The 17,038-nt window shown below is 39.9% G+C and overlaps 2 protein-coding genes across 4 annotated transcripts in view; one reads left to right on the forward strand and one right to left on the reverse strand.

Annotated features, from left to right (window-relative positions):
* Window positions 1–5,117, forward strand: part of LOC126373625 (uncharacterized) — a 148,259-nt gene extending 143,142 nt beyond the window's left edge. For all 3 annotated transcript variants that reach the window (XM_050019824.1, XM_050019826.1, XM_050019825.1), the window contains 7 exons: window positions 23–381; window positions 469–565; window positions 755–982; window positions 1,251–1,372; window positions 1,604–1,808; window positions 2,080–2,230; window positions 2,376–5,117. In XM_050019824.1, the coding sequence (XP_049875781.1) occupies window positions 23–381; window positions 469–565; window positions 755–982; window positions 1,251–1,372; window positions 1,604–1,808; window positions 2,080–2,230; window positions 2,376–4,501 (3,288 nt within the window). In that variant the 3' untranslated portion in view covers window positions 4,502–5,117. The remainder of the gene's footprint in view (window positions 1–22; window positions 382–468; window positions 566–754; window positions 983–1,250; window positions 1,373–1,603; window positions 1,809–2,079; window positions 2,231–2,375) is intronic.
* A 280-nt stretch (window positions 5,118–5,397) lies between these two features.
* LOC126373631 (uncharacterized transporter slc-17.2-like) overlaps window positions 5,398–17,038 on the reverse strand; it is a 48,842-nt gene continuing 37,201 nt past the window's right edge. The window contains exons 5-9 of the mRNA XM_050019837.1: window positions 15,065–15,236; window positions 13,316–13,458; window positions 10,404–10,624; window positions 8,659–8,959; window positions 5,398–7,657 (exon numbers count right to left, since the gene is read on the reverse strand). Of these exons, the coding sequence (XP_049875794.1) occupies window positions 7,463–7,657; window positions 8,659–8,959; window positions 10,404–10,624; window positions 13,316–13,458; window positions 15,065–15,236 (1,032 nt within the window). The 3' untranslated portion in view covers window positions 5,398–7,462. The remainder of the gene's footprint in view (window positions 7,658–8,658; window positions 8,960–10,403; window positions 10,625–13,315; window positions 13,459–15,064; window positions 15,237–17,038) is intronic.

Below are 17,038 nucleotides of genomic sequence, written 5' to 3' on the forward strand. Positions count from 1 at the left end.
GCCCTCTTCTATTCCATTCCAGAAATCGAAGAGTCTGCGCAAGCGTCCGAGCTTGGACATCGGCGGCACAGTTACCGCGAACAGCAGTTCATTGTCCCCACGAACCTTCATCATGGAGGCACCAGTTCAACTATGCCCCGTCGGCACCACCTCACCGCCGCTCGATCGGCACCTATTCTTGTTCAGTGACTTGCTACTCGTGGGCAAGTCCCGTGGCACCAACTGCTTCAAGCTGAAGGAGAGCGTCAGGCTCGCCGAGCTGTGGACCTCGCTGCCTGACGCCGATGACACCGGCTTCCTGATCGGATGGCCGACTTTTACAGGCGTCGCCAATTACTTGGCGACATACCCTACGCAAGCTGCTCGTGATACTTGGTACAGGTACGTCTTTGTCATTCTTTGGCTTACTTTCTCAATGTAATTATCGTATCCCTTTATGTGATTCTGACTTTTCATGTATTTTTGCAGAAAAATACAAAACGCCTTGACTGCACAGTTGGCTACGGAACCAAAGTCAACAAACATCCAGATTTTCTATAAGGATTTGACGAGCTCTATAGAATTCGTAAGTATTTTATGCAACATCTCTTGTTACTACACCACGAGGAAAGTGCGAATGTTTTATTCACTTCAGTGAGGTATTGTCCTGGTTGCGTTGTGTTGTGTAATCCTTTGACTACCTTCACTGCGTCTATGTTCAGTTAACCAAATTGATCATACTTCTTCTACTAACTTTCATACATCTCTCTTCCAGTGCAAGACAGTATCAGTAAGTCCAGAGATGAGCGCTAGATGCGTGGTTCGCCAAGCTCTGCACGTGCTACAAGGAGGGGGTGAACCAGATGGCGAAGGGGAGGGAGAAGGTGACCACGAGGGTGACGGGCGATGGGGCGCCGCCACTGAGTTCACGCTGTGTGTGCGCACGGCGAGAGATGCGCCGCCCACGCCGCTGCAAGGCATTGAGAGACCTCATGCTATACAGGTTAGTATTGCTTTCTAGTGGAATTCTAGGAATATATGTACATTTTTTTAAAGCTAGAACAGTAAAACTTATACTTAGATATTCTTCTTCGTGGCAAAATGGTCCAGACGGCATGAGCTACTAAACTCATTATCAACGCGATTAGCTGCTGCTAGTCAATACTGATGAAATTTTGGAGTATTTTTACCCGGATAATCATGCTTGTATCTCTATCGGGATGCCGTGCTATTGGCCGCAGTAGTCAATAATCATTCTTCACTATTTGCAGATGTCGCGAATAAGGCAGACGCTGTCAAATGAGGACGGATTTGACCTGGAGCATGTGAATGCTAAGAACAATCCTTGCGGTCTCGTCTTTGAGTTGAGAAAGAAAAATCAAGCATTAAAAAAGTAAGTAGTCATCTAAGTAACTTACAACATTTTTTATTTATCTGAATAAAAAAAATGTGTTCAGGTGATTATGGCTTAGACCTTTAACAAAAAGATTCCTTGTCCAGCATCTTCTTGAATACAAATTCTAATGATCACATCTCATTTGGTGAGGATTTAGTGCCTGGTTGTGGAATACTCCCAAGGCTTGGACTCTCAATAAACCCTAAACGCCGTATATTTTTGTTGTAGCGGCAACTCAACCCCTGGCCGCGGGTTGCGCCTACTACGTCGCGGGGGCCGCTTATTCGGCGTAGCTCTAACCAGGTTATGTAATGGGACGCCGCCCCCGGCCCTGCTGCATGCGCTGCGTCGGCTGCGAGGCACGGCTCCCGTCACTCATGGAGTCTTCAGGCGCAGCGCTAATGCTAAAGCGCTGAGATTGTTGAGGGATAAGGTGAGTAAAATATGGAGCATGGACCATATCTTCCTTGTAACGTAACATCTGCATTTTCAATATTAACCTGTTTTGAATAGTATTATATCGTAACATAAGATATAAATCTTATTAAAGACGAAGTCACCTTTAACATTATTATGCCCACCTGATTCAAAATTATATCTTGTTATATTTTGCTAAAAGATGCGAATGTCAAAGTTCCACGTTCTCGCCAATTATAGGCCAATGAGCGATTTTGAAGGTTACTGACTATAATTTTCTCTTACAGCTGGACACCCTGGGTCCCTGGGCAGAAGGCTGCGCGGAGTTGGACCGCGCCCCGGTCTTGCTGTTGGCAGCGCTGGTGAAAGAGTTCTTCCGCGCTCTGCCTCAGCCTCTGCTTGCCTCCGAGCTCTACCCCGCTTGGCTACAAGTACTCGGTAAATATCTATACTTCAATTTAATGTATTTTGTTGCTATTAAAATTGATTTTCGATTTAATTGTTGGATATTGTCTTTAAATCAATGTGTAGCTGTATTCATATTTCTTTATATTCTAAACTAACCTCATATTTTTCTTTTCAGGTTTACCACAAACAGAGAAAGTGGCAGCCGTTCGGTCGTTGCTGCTCAAGTTGCCGAAGGCTCACTATAACATGCTGACTTACTTCGTGTGCCTGCTGCAAGCCATCGCGAAGAAGTCCAACATCAACCTCATGTGTCCCATGAACCTCGGCGTGTGTGTAGGCCCTAGCCTGCTGTGGCCCAACACTCCCTGTGACAAAGCTCCCAAAGCAGTGCCAATGGTTGTAGAACTCCTTATTGTCAAAGCTGAAGCCCTTTTCGGACCACAAATCAGCGGCCTTCTCGGCAACGGAACTCCAGAGAATTCCAATGCGCTACTCGACTCTGGCGCAGAAGAAAGCGATAGCCTCCATTCGGTTGGAATATCTTTGGATTCGATGGAACTATCGACTCCGCGGAAAGAGAAGTTGTCGCTGAGCAGAGATTCTGGGCTGACGCTCTCAGAGGACGACTCCAACAGCAACGGAGGTAACAGTCCAGCACCACGCAACATCCTGCACAGTCTGTCGGCACCCACCTGCAACCTCCAACAGGAGTCCAAGCTGGTGTCGCGATATACCACCGAAACTACACACAACGTCAATGGCTTGCCTCGAGTATCTCAGCGTCAAAATATTTATGCCAACAAATCGGAAGTGTATAGCACAGCCAATGAAGACTTATATACGACACCCTATCTAGGAGAGCGCTACGTTCATAACTCGATAAACATTGGAATCTCAAATGGTATCGATGACAGAAATTACGTAGCTAAAACCGCCGTTCAACGTTCCACGGCCGATATTTATGGACAGAGTCCAGCGAAATATATTACTGGCATGGAACCGCAAAAACCACCAAGGAGCAATGTTTCAAAGGCAGCACGAACTTCAAAAGTGTACAGCATGTTCGCCGAATCCCAAGAAACAGAGAAAAATGTGACTAACAAAAATTTCAGTAGAGCAAAAAGTTCAGATAATCTATTAGAATCCAAGCAAGAATCAATCGATAATAAGCGCGATCTAGTTTCTAGTCAAGAAAATATAGTATACAGTAACATTCACGACCTCGCGATGTTCACGGAAAACATTCAACGCCAAAACCATTATCAAACACATGCAGAATTGTTAGCGAACTCAAACACGAACTACTCTCGGGTTTACACTGGATGGGAAAAGAAAAGCGCAAACTACACCAGTAAATCGACGAACGGTACTTCAGAGAATATATATGGACATATGAGCAAGAACCAAACGGAATCGTCACAAAATAAAGCAGATGGAAAAATTACACCGGCAGCCACCATTTTTACAAGAAATGACTGGTCTCGTCAAGCAGCGAGAACGAAAAGTTTAGAAGTCAACGAAGAAGGGCAAACAAATTCAGATAAACCACGCAACGGAAATTACGAAATAAATGTTGGAAACTTTTGCCGCAAACGACGCTTCGATCCTGCGCATTTGTGTACTAAGAGTTGTGCAACATCACAGGCTGCTAACAGAGAACAAGAGAAGAACATGATCAATCCACTTCAGAACTCGTACTCGTATATCGACGGCTTGCATAACGGCAATTCTGAGGAGAAAAAGCAAAAACTTCGCAACTATAACAACAATAAACTGAATCAGTCCAAGTCTCTAGCCAACATAATCTTGCAGAGCGACTCGAGCAGCAATGATACACTGTACCAACCTCAGAATTCGTTCAACAGCCGCTCGACGGAGTCTACGGCTAGTGAGAACTCGTTCGAGAACTGCTACACTACCCAATATATCGAGCCCCTGTACACATCGGTTTACAACCGGAGGCGGGACATCTTCCACGAAGACAAGTCGGGCATGTTCACGTCGGACATCTACAAGGCGACGCCGACATCGGTACAGCCGGACTACCGCTCGACGGAGGAGAACAACAACAAGAAGCCGCCGCACATGCCGCCGCCCGTGCCGCCGCGGAAGGTGGTCTACCAGCGCGTGCTCAAGAAGTTCCAGCCGGTGCACGTCAACAAGGACGACAAGGCGTCGCGCTCCAAGTCCGTGCCGCCCGTCTACCGTGACCCTCCCAACGGTAAGGACAAGAAGAACGGCCAGAACGTCCTGGCCCTCGACTGTTCAGAATCCGATACGGAATCGGAGTCCTATGTTTAAGCTCGTCGCAGCACAAGATAATTTAATTGATCATGTTTTGGGGTGCAATAAAATTTGATTATTACTAGAATACCTATTGGACGACATGCCAGGAAATAGGTAGATCATGTACCTATTATGGATATTTTAATCATATTCTCATTTATCTCGATGTATTTTTCAATTATTGACGTGAAATAAATGTTTTTCTTTTTAAATTAGAACCTTATTCAATTGATTGTATTGTAGCCTTGTCCTGTTAATCCCGCCTGAAAATTGTAATATGTGACCATAACCTGAGTTGTTTTGGTGATGTAATTCCAAAGACGTAAGAATAGTTTGCCAAGTTAACGGTATTATATAAATCGATGTTTCAATATTTTAATCGATAACTTTACGGTAGCCTTTGGTAGTGGATCGTTTGTGTTAATACCAGCCACTCTTTAAACCTTAATTGTAATTTGTTTAGATGTCGTGTTTAAAATACGTAATATTTTGACTTTTATTTGTGTCATGTATGTTTAAGAGTTAATAAAAATATTATATTGATGTAAAAGAAAAAGTATGCCCGTGTATATAATGTATGATAAAATTGTACCTACATATACTAAAAATATATTAATGATTTGTAATGATATACCGTTGTTTGATTCCACAAATAATAATCATTAAGATTAATAACTAAATAAAAACAATTATAACCAATATTTATAATAATTTATTCATCATGAGCATACTTAATCATCACAGTCATAAATACATCATAATAATAAAACAAATTCATTGAAAGCTTAATAATACTCCCTTTTAAAACATTTGTTACGTTAATAATAATAGTCTTAACAAGATGCAATACTATGTAAAAAAGACAATTATTAGCTATCGAAATAATTTAGAAAACATTTAAGTCTTGCCGTCTTTTGTCTTTTCGTCTACAGTTAACGACATAAATACGTCAATTTTAGGACTTTAAACAAGTATAACATTTTAAGTTTTTTTTTTTTATTAAATAAATAACCTACTGGGATACCTACATTACAGTTTTCAAACAGACGGTGGCGCAGCATAGAGCAAAGTTTTTTTTTTCGCTTTCGCTTTCAGCCACAGCAAGCTTGCGTGCACTTAAATTTTAGATAAGAGAGTAAATAGAGTAGGTACTGAATATTTACAAGATATTTAAGTGCTCTGCAAGGCCTGGATTGGACCAACTGTACACATTCTCTAAACACCTCGGAGACTTCATACAAGAAACCTCGTTTTACACAGACACTACACATTGACGTTATCGTGCTCATGCGCATCTGTGTATGTGATGTTTGACACCCATATGATTGAAGACTAAAGTAAGACCGAGGGGGGTGGAAAGTTGCTGTTCTATAAGTAAGTACGTACTTAGTATTATTCCTTATTCTATGCTCCAAGCACATTAAGTATCCAGTCATTGTTCATATGAAATTTTTGTCCCAATAAGTGTGTATCACAAAGGCGAGCGTAATGTTACGAATCAATACGAAATCAGAAATAAAGGCTCCGTTTCTTTTATCAATTTCTCTGATTTAAAAGAGGTAGAGTTACTTTCTTTATTATCTAGTTAAGTAAGTACGTAAAAACGAGATAGGTTACATTCATTATTATTTCATGCTTATTTGTAACTTTGCACGCGCCATTTGGATACACTCGATTTGTGAATACAGGGCGTTAGTGACTACGTACCGAACACTGCAAGGGTGATTCAGCTCATGATTCTGGGTTAATATCAAGGGGAATTTTGGTCGCTAAATTATTATTTTTTTAAGATATTTTAATGTATTTTTATGAAAAATTACACTTGTTATTAAATTAGAATCATGAGCTGTGAATCATCCCCCTCAGTATAAGTTACGATGTCACTTACACCCCGTACAAATACGTACAGGTAGCCGTACGGATACATATATGGGTGTTAGGTTAGGTTACACACCGTAACGACAACTTTTGAGGATGATTCAAACCATGATTCTGAGTTGATATCAAGTGGAATTTCCTATCGGAAAATTAATTATTTTCTGTTTCTTAGTTTTCGGTCACAACTCAAAGCAAGGTGTGAATCATCCTCAAAGTTTTTGTTATGGTGTCACAACACCCTGTATAGTTGACTGTACCTGCTAACATATAGTTTAACAATACAAAATTTTTCATATTGGTCACAATTAATACATTTTACACAACCTTCATTAATCGACAGAAAAAAATGCTTACCTACCTACATAAAATCGATACAGAATTCGGACAACACGCCAATAACAATTAAAACTTATACTAATAGAAGTTATCACTTTTGTTTAAGCTCGCATATTCTTTTCAACACTTTAAAATTAACGATAATTAAGTACCTTCATTTCATTGCTTAGGTCAACCTCAATGGATGCAAGGCTGGTACCTGGTCAATTCATGTTATAATATATACCATCCAGTAATGTGTGCTCCCGAGAATCTCTCCAAAGTAATGTTCCTTTTGCAAAAACTCTTTAATAATAAGGACACTGGCTGTTTTTTTTTACAAATTGTTTATTCTCTTCTTTCTTGTACTCTGATCCTAACTGCCCATAGAGCAACACGGACCTCTGCTTTGTATACGATAAAGCTCTTTTTACATACATTTTGTGCCTTTTTCCTTCCGAGAACAGCACATTGTATCACTGCTACCATCTCTGACTCTATAAAATATTCACAAATTGACAATTAAAAAGAAAAAACAATTGACCTGGTCGGATCTTGAACCCATAGAATAGCACAGTCAGATTTTATCGATTTAATTTTCTATTTGTGAGTTTCCCTAAGCAAGGGTGCTACAAGAACAAAAAATATTCTATAAAATATCTTCTTGCGATTGAATCTTCAATGGAAGGAAATATCAGTTCTGGCCTTCTAGCGCGCAAATCAATACAGAAGTTAACAACCTTTTGCATTACCTGTTTACTTAATACTACTGTGGAGAAAATTCTATGACTTCACGGGTATCGTGACAGTGGTGTCGGTGGAGTTGGCACTGGGTCGCTTGTCTTGTTCCTCCTCCACTGGTGGTATGTAATTCCACTCCTGGGTTTCGCTCGTGCCGAACAGCATAAAATAAACAGCTGACGCGATATATAGAGATGCGCCGGTAATGAACACTGGCCGCCATTCGTTAAAACCATTCTGGAAAATGAACATCATAATATTAGTATTGAATAAAAGGACCTCTAAAATGAGGTTTTTAAAAAGTCACGTTTTGAAAGCGCGTATTTGGGAGACCGCTTTTCAAAGTGGCGCCAACTACTAGCGCGAGTTATCATAAATACCTCCTCATTTAACATTACTAGTTAAATGTAGACCTAGCTGCCCTCCCGGTACGGCAACTGCGCCTTACGGCTTTTATCTACGTAGATAGCATTCGCTTCATCGATTGGTCGATGCCCTCAATATACGTATTTCGCGCGCGGTTAGGTTGCCGTGCAGACTCTACAGGCACCTATGAAGCGGCATCCACGGTGTCAGACAAAATCTCAAACACCCTCATCGAACACTGACGTGGACTGACAGACACCATTGTTATGACAAAAAGATTTATTTCACAATGAACATAATAATACAGTTCTCTACAGTGGGATGCAAGCGTAAATAAACTGTCACGTTTCAGAGACTGAATGACATATGACTCTTTGTACGCTGTAAATCGTAGCAATTAAGTTCTAAAAATAGCATTTCTATTATCAAAATCATATTCAACTGCCAGTTTATGTCATAAAGATGAACAATCCGGAAAATCCGTATCGAGACAGGTAAGTGTACTTAATGTCTAGCTGCGCAGCTACGTAGGTATGTTATTTACAATTACAGTTACAGATGTGAAACCGTTATTAAAAATAAATCGAAGTCATTATCAGCTCGATTCTTTCTACTTTTAACACCTCTCCATCACATTCTCCTCGATAATATAACTCAGATGGTAGGTGCTATTAAACACAAGTCTAATTGCGTACAATTGGTAATATTTAAATATTAGATAATGTTTTATAATAGCCATGTACGAGTTAGATCTGTGACAGAACAGGAGCCAGTGCTGTGACGTTCATTAGCATAGTGATGTATCAGTCGAGATTTGAGCCTATGTAACAGTACATTTTATATTCGTAAAATAACGTCTTTCAACAACTTACCCCGTCTTTCGTAAAGTGAGCAGTGACCAGTGGAGTGACGAACCCAGCTGTGTTGCCGATTCCATTGGCGATGCCGTACAGAGTTCCCGCGAAGTTCGGAGCTAGGTCCTGATGGTTGACCAGGTTCGTCAGTGTGGCAGCACCGTTAGACCCCATGGAGAAAGTGATCAGGACCACGGAGAGTATGGGCGCGCAACCCGTGTACCCCAGAGCGATGAGGAGCAATCCAGGAACGATGTGGGAGAACAAGCAGAAGAACTTCCTCATGAATGTAGTTGACACCACGTTTTGTTTCATTATCCTGCAAAGAAGAAGCTAATGATTAGGTATTCCTTGCTGCGTACAGAGTCGGGACTACTGGATAACTGGGGGGTTAGCCCCGAAAAACGACAGTGACAGTGATAAAAATATATGGATACGGCATGTCATTTTATGTCAATCCCACACTATTTTATCACTGTCACTTTTCGAAATCATTTCTAACTTGTCTAAGGCCGGGGCGCAGGATATTTTGTGCGGTTTTAATTGCAAACTGAGGTTCCTTTCATTACATTACTCTGTAATATTCCAGCTCTCTGTGACATCGTAACGAATACTGAGGGGGATGATTCAGCTCAAGATGGTGATTTGTGTGAGTGTTAGTGACATAGTAATGAAAACTTTGAGAGATGATTTGACCATGGTCCAAGTGGAATTTTCCGTCCTGTCGAAAAAATCATGAATATTTAAGTGTTTTTTTTTTAATTATCTTCTGTTCCATACTTTTGCGACAGAAAATTCCACTTGATAGCTACTTAAAATCATGGTCTGAATCATCCCTCAAATTTTTCGTTACGATGTCACTAACAAAATGTATTTATTTCATAATTTATAATTTTACTCATGCTACACGATGTTGCGAAGCTAAATCATAAATTAACAAAAAAACGTAACATCCAATCAAGTGATTGTAGATATCAGTTACCATCAGAAGATCATACTTACATGCCAATTAAATAAAATTGATAGAGATCTGAGATATGATCGATAACACATTGCAACATTAATTATTTAATCATCAAAATGATCTTGTTAACTATAATTCTCTTCGCTTCCACGTAATATATCTCTACACTGTGCAATTGTAATTTAATCTAGAAATTATACGTAAGACAATCGATAATAAGTACCAGAGTCAGAGTCTAGAACGTCACGCTTGATTAAAATATATAGTATTAATACAAAGCTCTTAGAAGGCGACCTTGCCGCAGCTCATAAAATTGAAATGGCTTAATTATACATACTTGACGAAGCCACTCTTTGAAGGATGATTCAGACCATGATTCGGAGTTGAAATCGCATGGAATTTTCCGTCTCAAAAGTCACTATCATTATCTCCCTAGCATTATCCTGTTTTTCTCAGGGTCCGCTTACCTAACCTGAAGATTTGACAGATCAGGTTTTTTACAGAAGGGACTGCCTGTCTGATCTTCCAAACCGCGAAAAATTCCACTTGATATCAACTCGGAATCCTAGTCTGAATCACCAAAATGCTCTCTATTCTACTATTATACTTGATATTAACTCAGAATAAGGAGCTGAATCATTCCCCTCAGTATTCGGTATGGTACGTATCACTAACACCCTGTGTATGGTTGGTAACATCTAGCTAATGAAAATGAAAAATTGGTGAGAACATCAATTACCATATACCTAAGGATACTTATCAATTTGCATGTTGTCGCAAACGTTTCGCAGAAGCTTACCTGTCACCGATAGCGCCGAATATCAAGGAAAATATCATTCTAGCCAGGTAGGGCAGGGATGCGAGTGTGCCGGTAGAGGTGAGGTTGAACCCTAGCGCGCTGGACACGAACTTAGGAGCAGCTGTCATCGCGAAGTATAGACCCCAGTTGCTGCCATAGTGGAGGATCACCATGGCCAAGAACGGGAATGAGGTCAGGATCTTCTTGAACGGTGGAACGATCTGGAATAAGTTAATTTTAAGCAGGTAAGTACACTCGCAGCCTCCGAGGTGTAGTGGTTAGAGCGTTAGGCTCACGATCTGGGGGTCCGGGTTCGGTTCCCGATGGGAACATTATCGACATCACTTTGTGAGACTGTGCTTTGATTGTCCAAAAAAGTAAGATGATTCCATGCTTCGGAAGGCACGTTAAGCCGTTGGTGCCGGCTATTAGCCGTAAAACACACCCTGCCAACCGCAGTGAAGTAGTGTGGTGGAGTATGTGTACTCCATACCCCTTTCGGTTGATTGAGCGGAGGCCTGTGCCCAGCAGTGGGACGTATATAGACTGTTTAAAATGTTGTTACGAAAATACACTTGCAAGTAACCTAATCGACTCAACTGGTAATCACGCAAACATGTAGGTATGTTTTTTCTAAACATTAATAAGTACTTATATTTTATCACGTAGGTTTTCTTGTTTCTATCGCAGAATTATAGCGTTCGTCACTTGAAAATTATTCAAGTTACAAACGACTGGTACCAAATTAAGAAAAACGAAACAGCTTGCAAAAAAAGCACTAATCTTAACTGACACCACATGAACAGGTTAACGAACTTGAAAGAATTGAATAAAAAAAAATTCAATCATGGCAAAAGGCGATTGGATTTATTAGATAGCTTAATAACATACTAGCATGACATAAGCCAACAAATTCCCAACTGGGGTAGTCAGAGATTTCGGGTCTGGGGCTTCACCGCATGATGAATAAGTACCCACAGCTCACCGAGCTCTCTGTTAGACCTACGTTCCTGTTCGTTTCCAAAGATTTCTAGGTAGTTGTGTAAACATAGGCATATTTGCGTCTAGACTTAATACTTTTAACCGACTTCAAAAAAAGAGGTTATCAGCTTGACTCGTATTATTAAACAGAACGACCAGTTCAGTACCGTAACTGATTATATTTCAATAACATAACATTTTACAATTGTCTCAATGCGCGGTAAGAATTAGATACTTATGTCAAAGTAGGTACATAAGCTAGTGCTGTGACGTTCATTAGCATGGTTTCGATCGATTCTTTTCTATCTAACATTATGTACTTATGTAATATATTATATTATGTTTACGTCCGCTTCTAAAAACGTGTGCCTTTCACAGATATAATCGGCTTAGTAGTTTTAAAGTTATGGCACACCTCCGACACTTCATACAAATAATCTCGTTTTACACAGACACTACACATTGACATAATCTAACACGCGCATTTGTGTATATTGCGTCTGACACCATACAATTCAAGTCTAAACTATGTTCGAAGGGGAGTGAGGTAAACCTAGCTCAGACGCTGGTGGGGAGCGGAGAGTTGCCGTTGTATTATTTCTTATTGTAGGCCCATAAAACATTATTATTATTATTATTACGGAGAAAAAAATATCTTGTTGATGTGTTTTGTTTGAAGAAGCCCCTATCATTTAATAGTTTTAGTATCATGAAATTAAAAACTTAACCGACTTCAAAGTATGTCTAATAAAAAGTAAGAAATAAGATTTCTTTGAATACAATACAACGGTAGAATCTAAATTCTGAAATGAACAGCCTCCGTGGTCTAGTGGTAAGAGCGTTAGGCTCACGATCTGGAGGTCCGGGTTCGATTCCCGATGGGGACATTGTCGAAATTACTTTGTGAGACTGTCCTTTGTTTGGTAAGGACTTTTCAGGCTTGAATCACCTGATTGTCCGAAAAAGTAAGTTGATTCCGTGCTTCGGAGGGCACGTTAAGCCGTTGGTCCCGGCTATTAGCCGTAAAAACACCTCCACCAACCCGCAGTGGAGCAGCGTGGTGGAGTATGCTCCATACCCTCTCCGGTTGATTGAGAGGAGGCCTGTGCCCAGCAGTGGGACGTATATAGGCAGTTTATGTTATGTTATGAAATGACCAGTTACAGAGTGTTAAAACCGAAACAAACATGGTACACCAAGTAATAAATGCAAATTGACAACAACGATGCCTCCAACGCAATTGTTATTTATTTTTAACATAAATAATAAAGATAAGAATTTGTGCTAACGATAATAAACGAAGGCTACCTAAGTAAAATTATGTTTATTTTTATCCTAAAGTTGTTATCGTTTGTTTTTAAACACCATGCAAAAACACGACAAAACCTTGCCATTATCAGTTTCATTACTTACCTACTTACTGTTTTGGCTTCACATTGACTCGACGGCTATATGTATGATTAGTCATACATCTTTGGTCTGGTATTAACCGACTAGAACGTTCATCGACGTGACTTATTGTAGATTTGCCGCAAATGGCGTTAACTACTTGGCCGGATAAATGGGGAGCAGAGAGAGCTCTCAACCGGTACAAAATTTAAGACAACTGGCCTGAATGTATCTAATTGGGCACCCTCGGCTCAGGGCGTCGCTGTCGTCTGAGGATTAATTATATTTGAAAGATTTGACCCTAATGCGTTGCTCGCGTCAGACAGAGTACTACGGGGCGAAAGGCAAGAGTTTCCTCTTGCTTGTGGTTTCCCACAGCCCTATTTTTCCCTAAATGGCATGGAGAATGCTTCACCGACAAAACAGTGGCTCTTGAATTAGTGAATGAATGGGTTGATAGCGATAAACGCTGAATGAGAAATAACAAAATACTTAGCTATTTAAACGACGGAACATATTATGTATAAAAATAAAATAATTACCTTAGTATCAGAATCATGTTGAACTTTATCGCCGATTGCGTCGAGGATGTACTTTTTCTCCTTGTCGGAGATACGAGGGTGCTGCTGCGGCGAGTCATACACCAGCACCCACCACAACACGCACCACGCTATACCGATTATACCTGCAACCAGACAATTACATTATTTATATGTATGTAGTACACCCCAACGGGAAATAGGCGTGATTATGTATGTATGTTCGTATAAGTAGCCAGCGCAATACACTTCAAAAATAAATCTTATTATTAAATATTTATTTTAGGCTCTAGACAGACGAACCACATTTCAACTGCAATCCGACTGCCAAATTGCAGTTCCGATGCAGTTGACACGACTGCAATAGAACTGCAAACCAAACGGGCAGTCCGATTGCAGTTCAATTGCAGTCGGCGTGCAGTCGTCCTGCACAGTAGGTTTGCAGTTCTATTGCAGTCGTGTCAACTGCATTCAAACTGCACCTGAACTGCAATTTGAGGTTGGATTACAGTTGAAACGCGGTCCGTCTGTCTAGAGCCTTAAGGACTATCACCAGGCAAGGCCTGGCTGTACCCAGTTGGGCGCGACCTCTACTCAGGGCGTCGTCTTGAGAGGATTCCATTTGAAAGAATAAATCGACCCTAGTGGGCCGATAGCGATAAGTGCTGAAATCATCGACCATAGAGTCGAGTCATAAGTATCAGGATCCTAAAGTGTTGCTGCTTGGTCGCCTCTATGGCTAGAGGAATCGGGCCGTCCTTCGAATCCTTATACCGAATTCAATGGGCTAGCGTGGGTTTTCTGTCCTAATGTGACCTTAGCATATGAAAGCCCATAAAATATTTGTAATCAGCTCACGACTATTACAGAAATCGACCACTGGCTCATGCCATAGAATTTAAATATACTTAGTGGAAAGCCTATTAGCAATACTTAATGCGGTTCAACGTTTAAACATGCGGTATCGGTATAAATACATTATATTATAATGCAGCTTAGTGATAAATTATAAGGATATTTTATAAGTAAAGTCAAAAACTGGAAAAACAACAAGGGATAACAAGTCAATAACACGTTTATTTATTTTTTTACTTTATTATATTTTTGGTAGTATTTACCTGGTAAATAATACATAAATTGTAATCACGAATTATTTCATTAATTATATACCAGAACCATCGGGATCAGGTACCTATTTTTAAAATATAAAAGACTTCGTTTTGCGTGGCAGTCACAGAACACTTTCCATCGATTTTATGTGTGTTTCTTTTTCTTCTTCTGACAAAGAGAAGTCAGTTATAAAGGCCACATTAAATGAATTAATCTTAAAAAGCAATATTGCTATTTGGCATTTCTTGTCATTGCGCACTTACTTTTATATGCGCAAATGTAATGTAAATTGCAATATTGCTTTTTAGATGAATTGCTTCTGTGTGGCCTGTTTAACCCCCGATCTTCAAATTCTTATTCGGACAGGACTTAAACACGCTGCTCGTCAAATCGAGACGATCAGGTTTCCCAGTCCAGGTTCGAATGCTGTTCAGGTCGCAATTTTTTTATGTTTCTATTTTTGACGTGTCTTATTTTAGGAACTATTTTTTTTTAAAGTTGATGCTACGTGATTATAATACGAGTATACTATGAGCAAAGTGCGTGAATCTTTAAAAGTGTATTTTATTTTTGTTGTGGCGGTCAATTGAAAACTCACGAGAGCACAATCACCAAAACTTCTATTTATACAACACAACAAACCTGGCACATAAAAAGCGTAGTCCCAGCCGAAGTTTTCGATGAGCGGCCCAGTGAGCGACCAGGTCACCACTGTGCCGATGGCCCCGCCCAGGAGGGCGCTCACGAACTTGCCCTTTTCCGCCGGCGGCGCCCAGTGGGCGACTAGAGCGTGCAACGCCGGGAAGAGGAAACCCTGGAAAATATTATAAGATGTAGGTATGAACAAGATTATAATTACTATCATAAACGCGTACCTAATTCCACCCGGGGCAAGCGGATATCATGGATTTCCATTTGTTGCATTCCGATCCTGATTCTCCTATCCTGTTTATATTATATTCTGACATACACCTCTTTCTTCTCGCACTCATCAATCTTTACCTGTTTAAAAAAAAATACCCGACCATATGGTTCATATGTCTACTAAGGTAATCACGGTACACTTTGTAATAAATAATGTATCCTTCACGCACGTTCGGAGTCGTACGAAACAAAAGATAAGGTTATTCTCTATGCATTTTATTGAACAAATCATAGTTCTCTGAAGTAGTCTGAATGCTTTGAAGGTTATACGGGTGAAGTTATCGCCGGCGGTAGTCAATGTGTGCGTTATCTACGTATACTAATTGGACATTAAATATGCCATTCCGGTGATTCATAAAACATGACAAAAGCTACAGTCATTATTTAGGTAAACACCGCTAACACTTTGTAAGCTAACAGCCGTCCATTGCAACTGTTGAAATAAAATTACTCTTGAGATCTTTACGATTAGGTTCGCGTTTGACAGCGTGTCGAAACGGACAGTAACATGGGGTAAAAACCAGATGTCGAAACGGACAGTAACATGGGGTAAAAATCGTACAGAGACTCGTCATAAAGAAAACATACGGCTAATTTTAGTATTCGTGTGTTACGGTAAATATCACGGGTAAACATGATAGTCTTTACAATTTATACATTTTCGAAGATAAAAATAAAATAATGTATTTATTTCGGTAACCAAAGATAAAACGGCATGAGTATAAAAGTAAAGTCGCATGTTGTGCCTTTCTTTATTTATTTGTACTTATTTTGTATAATTTGTTTCTTGCTCAATAAAGTATACATTTTCTTGTGTTTTAAGCAAGCATTTACTTGTTATTAGGAGATCCCAAAAACAACTAATAATATAACAACTAATAACCCCAATTTTTCCACCAACCCACAGTGGAACAGCGTGGTGGAGTATGCTCCATACCTCCTTCGGTTGATAGAGGGGAGGCCTGTGCCCAGCAGTGGGATGTGTATAGGCTGTTTATGATTTATGAACCCCAATTTTAATTATTAGAGAAAAAGAAATTGGAAACGATTTTCACAGGTTCACATGATAAGGAAACTTATTGCTTCACGCAAATCGAAATATCGATTAGTCGATAACTTGCAACTTGTAGCCATAAAATCATAAACGGTTTGGTTACTAACAAGCCGTGGATTCTATTTCTGTGGTGTTATGACTATGTACGTAGTATATATACGTATGTACCTTCATAATAATAATTAGCAAAGACCTTGTATAGAATAGACGGAGCATATTTAAGACGAAAGAAAAACATAGGTTTTGTCTTTCGCACTCATGTGAGCCGTCATAAGTTAAAAAGAGATAAATATACTATCGTCGTAACGTCTTTTGTACTCGTGTAGCGGGTTTGTTATAGAAACGTACCTATAGTATATGTTTTTGTATCAGAACCACTAGTGCCGTTCCATGTCTTTATCGACATTATTATTGGCTAAATATTTCATGTTAGTCCAAGATCTAAAAAAATATACATTACAAATTGAATGATTAATTAAATACAGAAATAACGACCTAGTATCCATACCTGGGTGGGTAGAACCACAAGTAAATTAGTTAAAACGATATCTATTTGTACCCTGATAGAAAGATACCTAAGAAGAACCGTACGTTGCGGTGACAGATTCAGAACCACTTGTTCAACGTAATTATCATGG

Source organism: Pectinophora gossypiella, chromosome 16 (genome assembly GCF_024362695.1).
Source record: "Pectinophora gossypiella chromosome 16, ilPecGoss1.1, whole genome shotgun sequence".
NCBI classification, from domain to species: domain Eukaryota; kingdom Metazoa; phylum Arthropoda; class Insecta; order Lepidoptera; family Gelechiidae; genus Pectinophora; species Pectinophora gossypiella.